The sequence below is a fragment of the Teleopsis dalmanni genome, chromosome 1 (assembly GCF_002237135.1).
Source record: "Teleopsis dalmanni isolate 2A chromosome 1, ASM223713v2, whole genome shotgun sequence".
Taxonomy (NCBI): domain Eukaryota; kingdom Metazoa; phylum Arthropoda; class Insecta; order Diptera; family Diopsidae; genus Teleopsis; species Teleopsis dalmanni.
This window is the reverse complement of record NC_051846.1, coordinates 77,107,487-77,119,714: the sequence shown is the minus strand read 5'-3', so window position 1 is coordinate 77,119,714 and position 12,228 is coordinate 77,107,487. Positions and strand designations below refer to the sequence as shown.

At 29.0% G+C, this 12,228-nt stretch overlaps 1 protein-coding gene across 1 annotated transcript in view; it reads right to left on the bottom strand.

Moving 5' to 3' along the window:
- Positions 1-10,193: 10,193 nt before the first annotated feature.
- Positions 10,194-12,228, bottom strand: part of LOC119682210 (MATH and LRR domain-containing protein PFE0570w-like) — a 98,189-nt gene continuing 96,154 nt past the window's right edge. Inside the window, exon 4 of the mRNA XM_038095584.1 lies at positions 10,194-12,189. Coding sequence (XP_037951512.1) covers positions 10,270-12,189 — 1,920 coding nt within the window. The 3' untranslated portion in view covers positions 10,194-10,269. The remainder of the gene's footprint in view (positions 12,190-12,228) is intronic.

Sequence of the window (12,228 nt, the reverse complement as noted above, 5' to 3'; positions counted from 1 at the left end):
GTAAAAAATATGCTTATTAATAAACTGTAAAGCTTTTATACCATTAACATAATGAAACAAAAACGTACCTTATTACTCTTACATAGTACGTAAAAACAAAATCTACCTTAAAAACTTAATATATATTAATAACTAGCGAACCCGAAAGACTTCGTTCTATCAAAAAGATTTGGAAAGTGGCAGTTTTTTGTTCCTACTTATTTTATAGTCGGGGCAAAAAAATCTCCTGAACAGAACAGTCACCCTGGTGTGTGGGGTTCAGCTCGCGCTTCACACGTTTGTGATATCTACATTCTTTCAAGTTCATTTCGATTGTTACGTTCTTGTGCAGTATGATCAGATCGGTTATTAGTTTGGTTTGTAGCATTTCGGGTTCTTCTACCTAAATTACTTCGTCTAGCAGGAGGCATATATTAATAATGATTAATACAATTATATGTACATTTTAAAATAAATCAAGAAATATTGCAACTATTGAATAGTTACACAATCGTGCAGAATCCTACTTTACGTAAAATATAATAGAATTGTACAGCAAGTATGTAGACTAACTCGATAGCGGAAAACCAAGTATTTTCATTTATCATTGACTTATCACATAGTTTTCAAATTTTTATATTTTAAAACTAGAATATTGTTAAAAGGTAGGCTCTTGGCTTTTGAATCGAAAAATGTGTAGTGGTAAGCGCATAACTCAACAACGCCTAGACCAATTTGGTCAATTCTTTTTTTTATATATTCGTTGAATTCCAAGGATGGTTTTTACGGCGAGAAAAAAATCGAATTATTGCTATTCAATTAAGTTCATATTACATTACAAACACTCACTGTTGTCTAAGCAACATCATCAGTATATCAAATATTTTAAATTTTAAATATAATAATTAAATACTGTCATTAATACATGAGCAGTAAATAATTTAAATACATACTAATATTTTACTGAGTTTTCTTTTTAAATCGTGCTTTGTGCAAAGTGTTTAATTACCTATGATCACTAATTATTGCATGTGGCACAATTTATATACATAATCACTACATCATATTAATCATGTGTGGTAAATTTATATAAAATCAACACCTTCGACAGTCAATGTCGTATTCTTTGTTGTTCAATATATTTTTAACTAAGTAACTCTAACCAATGTTTTTAGACTTAAGGCATAATACTTACTTACGTTAAATAATTTTGAAATTGAATAATAAAGAAGTATCTATCACCTATCTAATTATTATTGTGTTATTCTTAATGATTGAACGAAAATCAGATGGACCCAAGTCTGATGGATGTAGTAATAAATTAGTTGGAGATAAATGAACTATTGTGTAGTCAATGCTTTTGTATTTAGACATTTTCCTTAATTTCGTTAAGAACATGGGGTCTAAAAGTGTGACATAATATTGTGTTATCTTGTTTTTATTACTTTACTGGTAATAGTGACATACAATGTCATGTGCAATTCAAAAAATAAAAAACAACTTACTTTTTAGGAACACGGTTATCAGAAGAAGTCCACTTTTTCGACTGCTTTTTCCTTTTCAAAACTAAGAAAACGAAAACTGATTTGTTTCCAGTTTTAAATCGACACAAAACTTCCCCGATTTTAAGGTGAATTTTTTTAAATTCATTTTTTAACCATTGTCACAATTCGTTTTTTTAACCATTGTTCGTAACATTTATATATGAATATTATGAATACATTCATTTCTTCTTAGTTACTTTCGACGGTAATTTTCGACCACTGAATTATGGGTCTTATTTACAAATATCCCGACTAGTTACTTCATTTGAGCATCCTGACTGCTAAGTATCTATAATATTCGAATTATTTCACTGAAACTCGATGAATTATCTTTGAATTATTTTGTATTATAAAACACAGCATTCATATTACAAGTATTCCTTTGTTTTAGAAAGGTTTATTTTTTAAATGTTGTGTTTAATCTGCACGCAAATTTTTTACTCGTCATCTACCAAACCTCTACATGTTAAACATTTCTCAAAACCGCAGAGGCTTCCATAACATTGATGTAAAAGTCAATTATAATGAATTCAACCATTTTATTAATAGTAATTATTTGTTTAATGTAAACGGTTTTGAACAATAGTAATTACAACAACAAAATTCTTTATTGTTAATTAATTAAATTATTGCCTGATCACATACCTGTTTGGAGTATTAACCATTATGAGTGATCTTTCTGGAAATATTTCTTATATTTGATTATATATAGTTTTATATATGATTATATATAGTTTTTTTATATTTAAAAAAACGAATTTACCAACTGAAAGTCAGGGTTAATTATCCAACTAGTCCAAAGTCGTAACTGGCTTGTATGTTCTAACTTGGAGTTTTTTTTAATTTACTCATTAATAAATTTATTTGCTGTATTATATTAGAACGAAATCATAAATCAGCTATTATTATTATTTATTTAGCGTTGCTTTGCGTCAGTTGATTCCAAGCTGCCTCTATAATGGGCATAGGCTATTTACAAATTGCGTCCATCTTTGCCTTCTTATTGTCACTATTCTGAGCTCAACAATATTGCTGTATGTCTACCAAGATATGTGGATTGGCTGTTAATTTTGTTTAGTATTGATCTGCGCCAGGTTTGAAAACAAAGGGTTTAAAAACAAACTTCACTTGACGGGTTTCGTGAGTTGTAAACAATCCAGCCAAACTTTCTCTTGCGAATATTTATGTTGATGTCGTTTTTATTCGTTTTGTCCCACAGTGGTTGGTTTCAAATTCGGTTTGGTCAAAAGATGAGTAATATTTTCCGAAGGCACCGGTTTACAAACGCACGCACTTTGTTTTGAATTATCTCAACTATAGAATAATTAAATCAATAAATTATAGCTATTTTTTATTTGTTAAATTTGAATACTGTTTTTTTATAAAGGCAAAAAGAATTAGGTCTATAAATATTAACAAATTAAAAAAATCTTAAAATCATGTTTTCAAAGAGAAACTGCGCATTCCCCATAATCCTCACTGCAGAAGTTGTGGAAACGACAGGAAAAAGAAACCATAATACATTTTCTCTGTGAATGTCCGGCTTTGACGTCTAGAAGACATAGGTTCTTAGATAGATACTTCTTTGATAGTTTATCACACTGTTCATCGGTAAAGACGAAAGACCTATTCAATTATCTAAATTCGGAGGGATGGATTTAGTCTCTACTCTTCTATACTAGTGTTCTTGCGAGGAGTGTGGCGAAAAATCGCTAATTGAGGTACATGGAACTTACCTAATGCCCTGCCACTGCAACCAACCAACCATATATTCAGATATCTTATTTCTAGTATTAATTTTTTCTTTAATAATGTTTAAATAAATATTTTTATTAATGATTTTTACGTTTATTAAATATTTCTTGGTATTACATTCAATTATGGCATACATACTAACAATTTTTATATACATATGTACATAATTAGTAACAAATTTATGGCATATATTTCTGTAAAATAATTTGTTTTTTTCAAATAATATGAAACATAGAACTACTAATAAGAATAATAAATATTTCGGAATACAAAAAATTAAATAAGAAAAAAAAAAATAATTTACGCTAATTCATCAAAATCAAAATTTTTTTTATTTAACATCAAATTTGGTCGTTCATCACTTTCCACTTTCAATCATTTTTATCAGTTTTTCCACATCTGACAGGAGTTCCCCTCATTAAGTGTCTATTAATATTTTTTTTAATTTTGACACTATAATTTGTTTATTATTAAGTTGAAAATATTATTTTAAATATAAAATGTTGCTTTGGTGTTGCTAAGCATTGAAAACCTAAAAAATATTCACGCACTAATGACAAATTTGGACTTTAGCTATGCGAGAAGTACGAGTACTTATTCAAGAAAGCTCATCTGGATGAAGATACAGCGAGTGGACAATGAAAAAAAAAATTTGAAAAAAAAACTTGTCAAACGTCGTTAATTATAAATTAAATGAATTTTTTATGTGTGGTTGCCATGAGATAAGCACAAAAGCTAAAAGAAAATCTTAGATATAAAAAATATCCGAAATATAATATTAAAAAGTAATTATGTGTAATGATGTGAATTTAAAAATGTGAACGTAGCTTTGCTCGTGTTTTGAACTGGCGAGTAGCGAACAAAAGCTGCGCTGATTACAGTTTAAATGGCAATAAAATTAGAAAATATCGCATAGACATTAAGGCAGCATGTCATCATTTGAATGGTAAATCGGTGCTTCTGTCGAATGCATAAGTAACACAAGTGACGAGTAAAACTAATTAAATATTCTAATTTAATATTCTGTATGAGTACGAATCGTTTCAAATTTGGCAAAGAAATTCTACCACACTAAACTTGGCATACAAACAAGTATTCAATACATACGCTACGGCTATGGAAAATAAGTTAAAATTATAAAGCGATTTTTCTTAGTGAGATTAATTAAAACTTAGCGAAATACTCATGTAGAATATATGTATATATGTATACAATATATGTTGCGGAACGTTTAAAGTTGAAATAATTTCTTAATTTTTTGGTTATTTGTTTAAGCATTTTTACTTTAATTTTTTCAAATTTTTTTAGTATTTATATTGGAGCTTTTTATTTGTCAATTTATATTTTTTGACATTTTGACAGTTGGTGGCAATTTTAGTTCATTAAAATATAATGTGTAGAAAATTTCAACAAACTAAATTCATTAAGTCATCTCTCAAAACAGTAATGTACACTGTAAAGATTTAACATATGTGTTATGTACTCTTCTGTTTTAACAGTTTTGATGCCAAAAAGAATTTTAAAAGTTTTCAATTTTGTTTCGCCAGCATTTGGCCATTAAACGTCAACTTATTTAGTAAAATAATTAACTTTCGAATCATGCCTTTAATTTGTTGAACTGTGTTCATTAACGTTGCCTACTAAATGATACCTTTTAAAAATCAGCGTTAAATGAAAATACAGTACATTTGTTGCAATGACCAACAATTTTTAAATTTGACAAAACAGTTAAATAGTTTCAACAGACATAAAAATCCAAAACTAATACATATACATATATGCATATAGGTAGATAAATACGAGTAGTACTGCACCTGCACCTACTCTGTGATTAGATGTTTTGTGATTATTTGAAGGCTGACACATCAAAAGTTCAAAGTTTACATTAAAATTGTAAATTTTAAACTCAATTTCGAAAATCGATTACAGAAACATGAACTGCAATAGATAGATAACACTCACAAGATAATGAATTTTAAATAAGGTTCGAGAATTTTGAGGCTTCATACTCAGGAATTGGTCGTGTCACTTTTTATATTTTGAGCCATGGCAACACTGATTGTTGTCAGGTATCATCTGACGTTATCATACGAAAGTTTGACATTATTAAATATAATCTACCTTAGACTATATGTCAAAAGAGCATTATATGTGTTATTTATAGTGATTTGTAAATTGAGTGTTCGCAAGAAATGGAATTAATGCTAGAAAATTTTCGTGCGATGATTTATTACGACTTTCGAAGTAGATTACCATGACTAGATTGATGATCGAACGCATCGAACAACTTACTTCCACATATGGCGTTGAAGTTCCATCCTTCGCCACTGTGAAACAATGGTAGAATGATTTTATTGTGGTCACAGTTCGCTCACTGACGAAATTCGTGTTCCTGAAGTTCGTCTAAAATCTGTTGTTGTGCCAGAAAACATTGTTGCTGTTCAAGAACTCATACGAGTAATGCAAGATCCTTATGCGACATACTGTGAGATTGAGGTTGAGATGGAACTCTGGACATTAGTTCCACCATCATATATAAAATATTGCATGATCATTAAGCTGCGATTAAAATTTATTCTCGTTGAATCCTCCATTATTTGACAAAATCTCAAAAAGATGCTCGTGTTGATTGGTACACACTTGATCATTTGTGTACTTGTACAATGGCGGTGCTTTAAAAGGCAATGTCGGTATATAAGATTGTAACAGGTGACGAATCATGGATATATGCCTATGTGCCGGAACGTAAACTGCAGTCGACTATACGAGTATGGGTGTTTCAAGATGAACCAAACCCCACTAAAGTTGTTTGCGTTCGATGTACGAAACAAAAAATGTTCGCTTGTTTTTCGGGAAAACTGGTCATGCCAACTATGCAATTACGAGTATACGAGTAAAAGGGTCAATTCCGAATGGTATACAACTATTTGTTTACCGAAAGTCTTCAGTGTTCAGTGAAATACGAAAAACAAACAAGCGCAGTTGGATCATTCTCCATCTCCAACAAGACAATGCGAGTGCTCACACATCTTGTCTACTAACCGATCCGCCATACGGTCAGGGTACTGATTTGGCACTTAATAACATTCTTCTTGTTCCCGAACGTCAAGAATAAATTGCATGGACAATGATTTTTGTGGACAACGCCGGAAAAAGCGTTGTTGCATTTGAAAATCATTTTGCAGGTGTCTAAATAAATTGAAAAAAATGCTTTGACAAAAAGTTCACACACTTGCAAAAGTGAATTAATTATAAAGTTAGTATTAGTATTTTTTCATTATTAGGCTCAAAATAAAATTAACGGTCCTCGTAACTGAGAACGCCGTATAAAAATATTCGAACTTTATTTGTTGTTTAGAACAAAACGAAAATTGAAAAAAAATAATTATTTTTATTTTCAAATATATAATTATTTGTGACTTAACTAATATTGGATTAGTTAATTTGGAGTGTTTTTGTTTAAAGGTCTTATTTGAAAACAAGACTCCTTTGTTCGCTTGAGGTTAATATTAAAAAAGAATTATGCACTCTCGTATGAATCCCATTAGTTTTCGTTTTAAACAAAATACTATCTGTATCTTTAATTAAATAATTTCAACTATAAAAATTGTATTAAATATTTGTTAAATACAGTATAAAGTTTAATTGCTGAATAATTTACAAATAATAAATTTAATTTGTTCAAAAGTTCATATCACAAAAATTCCCATATTTTAATTCTAAAACAATTAACAATAAAATTAAATTGTTCGTTTCTAGTGATTCAATTTATTTTGTTCTATTTTATTTTAATTTATTTTAATTTATTTTTTATGTTTTTTAACAATTTTATTTAAAGTGATTTATGTGAAGCGTTAAACTTTAAACTCGTTTCAACGCTGTATTAACCTAATAAATTACATACTAAGAGGTTAATAATTATTGCTGTTTTAATGGTTTGATTATTTTTTATATCATTCTCTCTCTCTCTATGTGCTAATTCTATTTTATTTACTTTAATATTTTCATTGTATTATAAGCTATTAAAATATTGTTGTAAAATATAAATATTAAATTATGTAATTAAATTTGGGATTTGAGAAATGGTTTAAATGATTCCCAATATTAGTAGGAGTATATAAATTTTTTTATGGTGTTTTAATTGATCATTCAATTTTTTTTTATCTGAAAAAAAAATAAGTAGAAATTTACAAATCGTACGTACATATTTATATTTATACATATATAAGCATATTTATGTGTATACATTTATTTAAGGTTATATTGCTATTTAAATAAATTTCTATGTGATTTAAATTAAAAATTTTTTATTGCTTAATAAAAAATTTTATGTAAATTTTGTGGTTAATTGTTTTGGCAGTTCATAGTAGCTCTAGATTTGTGACCGCGTTTTTTCTCATTGAATAGTTTAACTCAGTACGATATAGTATATGTAGTCTACACCTTATTAAATTAATAAAAATATTTATATTTTAGAGAAAAGGTTTTCATGAATTTCTTTTTGGATACTATAATTAAAAAGATTAACTTATTTTCTTAAGACTTCAAGTTGTAATTTATTTATCTGCAATGCGAAGTAAAAATTTATATCAAATTCTAATGGCATTAATTTATGTATAAAACTATATTTATTAAATCGTCCATAGTTTCCGAATGCAAGTCTATTTTATTCAGTTGAGTACTTTAAGTTTCGATTGCTCGGAACTTCGCCATCTCTTCAACAAAGTTAATAATTATTCTCTACCGCATATTATAAAATATGCCACAGTCTGTATTTGGAGCAGCCATTTATACAAACTAAGTACCAAACCCACCACAGCCTTCATAGTTTCATTTTTATGGCCATATCTGTTTGAACGTAGATCGGATAAAGTTTATGGCCATAGCGTCCATGTATTCATGCTTTTTCACATGCGGCCAATAAGTGTCCAAAGCATTTTTCTTTTAAACGATTCAGGCTGAATAATTTTTTTGTGAAAAAGAAGAAAATGTTAGTCTACCTACGGTATATGAATTTTAACGGATGACCATGGTGCTTTCGTATATACCTATATACTTAGGGGTATCGGTTTCTGTTTTTTGAAGGTCGTTAAGAAAAGTACTTACCTTTATTTCTTCGATTTTACAATAACAAATGGAAGCCACTTAGCTCATGTGTAACTTCTTGGTTGACCTGGCCGTCATAAAGGCCAGATCTTGAGGGTTTATAAAAATGCACCACGTGAATACTATAAAACTTACTATTGCTCTCTGTGGTCACGGGCGAATAGGGACCCATGCAGAGAAACTGCGCATTCCTATAATACTCACCGTACAAGTAGATACTTTCCGAAGAAACAGGTTTTTCGGGAAGTGTTTTTTTGATAGTCAGACTAATCATCGGTAAAGAAGAAAGATAAATTTAACCTAAATTTAACTATATGGATTTAGATTTTTTATCTCTTGAGATTTCAGCGGTAGGAAATGTACAGACGTCCGGTACTGTAAAACCAACCAACCAACTGTGTCAACTCGCAACCTGACAATGGATTATTACTGCAGTAGTCACACCAGTGTTGCCGACATAAAGTGCTAACCAATACTTAAGGCATGAGCCACTTTTTTTTCTGTTAGTAATAATATTTCCACGTTATCTATTGACTATTTCGAACCATGTCTATATAAAACAATTGCGTAATGTGCCCAGAACTAAATTGTATACACGAATATGTAAAATGCAATTGTCTTTTTAAAAACAAAAATATTTAAGTGTGTGACAAAAATTCAAAAACATAGTAAATCTATGACTTAGATATAACGATATAAATTACTGCATAGACAATCTTGTAATTTTTAATGAATGAATCCATACGAGTATTATATATATTGAATTTGACTGGTATATTGTCTTTATTAATTATTTTGACAACAATTATAATAACTTTTAATGTACTAATATATATGTAAATGGTGGATATGGGTACTGTTTTATCATTAAAACTTCCAAAAACTGCAATTATAGTGAAAACTATTTTTAGTAGACATATATTTTCGGTAAGCTTTTGTTCGCTCAAGAAGGGTGTTTGGTGAAAAGAAAACAAGCTCTTCCAAACACTAATAAAAAAGGTTTGTTTAAGAAAAATTATTTACCAAATTGATGTCCGTCAGATAAGTTTGCACTGTGTTATAATTAATTATCAATTTAATACAGTTTTTATAATTATTATAACAATAATAGATTTTAGAGATATTTTGAAAAGTAGTGAACTACAACAATAAAAGTTTTTTTTTATATTATTTAATGAAATAAAAGTATAAAAGTATAAATAAAAGTTTTTTTTATATTATTTAATTAAATAATACAAACATAAACTTTTGTTGCTGTAGTTCACTACTTTCCGAAACTTCTGTAACAAATCACAGTAGTTTCTATTGAGTAAAATAGTCACTACCGTCATAACTGACGTTAAATTACAATTTGTTAAAAAATAGTATTTTTGAATAGGATATAATATTGAAAATTCGGAAAATATATTTTGCATATAGAATTTTTAAATATTTCTTTGCAGTTAGATAATGCCGTCTGTTATTTTAACTGAGTTTATTTAAGTTTATAATTTAAATGAGTTATACTTGAACGTTTAAATCGAAATGGAACGAAATTTTTTATATTAATAATGTACTATCCATTGAACCATTCATTGTAATGTTATTAATTTTATTTTCAGATTTATATTAACCATTGCAGACATTTATTTGTCATACAATGATTTATTTCAATTATTTAAATTCTAATTTGTATATGTAGATACTGAAAGCAAATTAAAACTACATTTGTAGCACTAAATTATATTTTTAAATTACATCGTTGCTAATATTGTCTAAATATTATATTTATTTTTAAGAACCAATAAATAAATATAATAATTTTCCACCAATTTACTTACTACTCTATTACTTACTATTTTTTCTAATATGACTGTCTTTCTCTTATTTCGATTGTATGAAAATATTAATAATTATTATTTCTCAATGCTGCTTTTCGTTTCTCAACTTGTTCTTCTAATGATGTAATCACATCAACAGCCATTCTTAATATACCTAATTTAGTTAAAGGTCTATTTAAACGCAATATCTGCATACACATAATTCCAAGTTCCTTAAGCGCACCGTTTAAATCATGTATACGTATACGCTCACGAGCATTGTTTGCCTGACGACGTTTAATTTGACGCATAGCAGTTAACGCTTCATCTTCCACATCTCCTTCCTCACAGTCCTCATCATAATCATCCAACAGTGGAACCGATTCATAAGTACGTTTTCTTCCTCTTTTTTGTGGTTTGTCCGTACCATTTTTGACGCCTGATTCTGCCAATAAATTTTCAATAACACGAACTCCTTCACCGTAAATATCATCCAATTCAGGTTGTGAAGTTTTTGATATATCAGTTACATTGTTCATATTCATATTTGTGGAAATACTTGATAGCTGATTTAAATTGTTTTTAGGTAGAACTTCGGAGTTATTCAACGATAGCAGAAGAGCATTGCAATCAAAATCATTTGGTTTTATTAATGGTATTACGGGTGACATAGTATTCTGTCTGGGAACAGTATTACTGGCGATCTCTTCAATAGCTTCAATATCTATTTCACCGTCTGAGTGGGTTTCACAATACTTACGAAACACTACGATGGCATGATTTAGAAACTGTTCCACTCTTTCACCCTCTAAAACAGTTTCTATTTCAGCATCTGTTAGTTCCGATTTTTGTGTCACATCTTTCCAGTGAGCTTCACAGTGTACATTTAAATCTGATTTACTGTCTTCTTCCAGCATAGCAATGCCTTTTTCAGTTTTTTCATTCTGTGCACTTAAGTTATCAGACATTTGAGTAGTTTGTAAAGAATTTGTTGTGGCAGTTTCGTTATTAATGTTAGGTTGATGTTGTACGTCTTTCTCAGTTTGAACTAAAGCTAACGATGATGATAAATTTTGTTTCTCTTCATTAACAAGAATGAAGTTTGTTGAATTACTTGCAACTTTTTTTTCGATTTGTGCTTCATTTGTTAAATTCTGATCATTTGTTATATGAGTTATCGTTGAAGTGTCAGCTATAGTAGAGAGAACTGAAGATTGTTGACGTGGTCTTTTATAAACATTAAAATAGGGCCGGTCCAAATTAGCATTAGTAGATTTAACAGTTGGAGTTTCATATTCCAAATTTGCTTTAGTAGATTCAACAGTTGAAGTTCCATATTTATTTGATCCGAAAGTATTTTCATAACTTGGGAGACCTTGAGAAGTTATTGTTGATGTAGACTTCGGCTCTTCTTCAATGTTTGGAGGCGTTGTAGGAGCATCACTCTTAGTTTCTAGTTGTGAAGATGAAGAATTGCAGGAAAGTGTTTGTTTTAAATCAGTTTGCTCTTCACCATTTTTTGTGGAGCTATTTATGTGTTGATCAATTTCTTTCTGACTTAAAATTGAATTAGTATTATTAATAATTAGTTCCTTGTCATTTTGTTGATTTACAAGTTTTTCTTGTTTATTTTCAGAATGGGATTTTGTTTCAAGATTCAAATGTTCTGTCGTTTTTGAGGTTGTAGAAAGTAACTGAGTTAATAATTTCGGACTATTTTTAGTGATTTCTGAAGTGAAAACTGCTGATATATTGCTCTTATATTTAGCGTAATCGCCAGTGCAGAATTTGTTTCGCTGAATTCCATGTGTATTATTACCTCCTGTTATAAGGTTTGCTTGCTGCATTAGTTGTAATTTATCTTTCACATTCTCAAAACTAGGCGAATTGAAAAAACTTTTACTTATAGTAGCTTTAGGCTTTTTGATCGATAATTTGCTTGGCTTTATTATATTTTTATTACTTTTAGGATTTGTTATACCTACAGATATTTCTTGTTCTGCATACTAGAAATGATAAGCAACATTAAGTTTTAAATATAAATT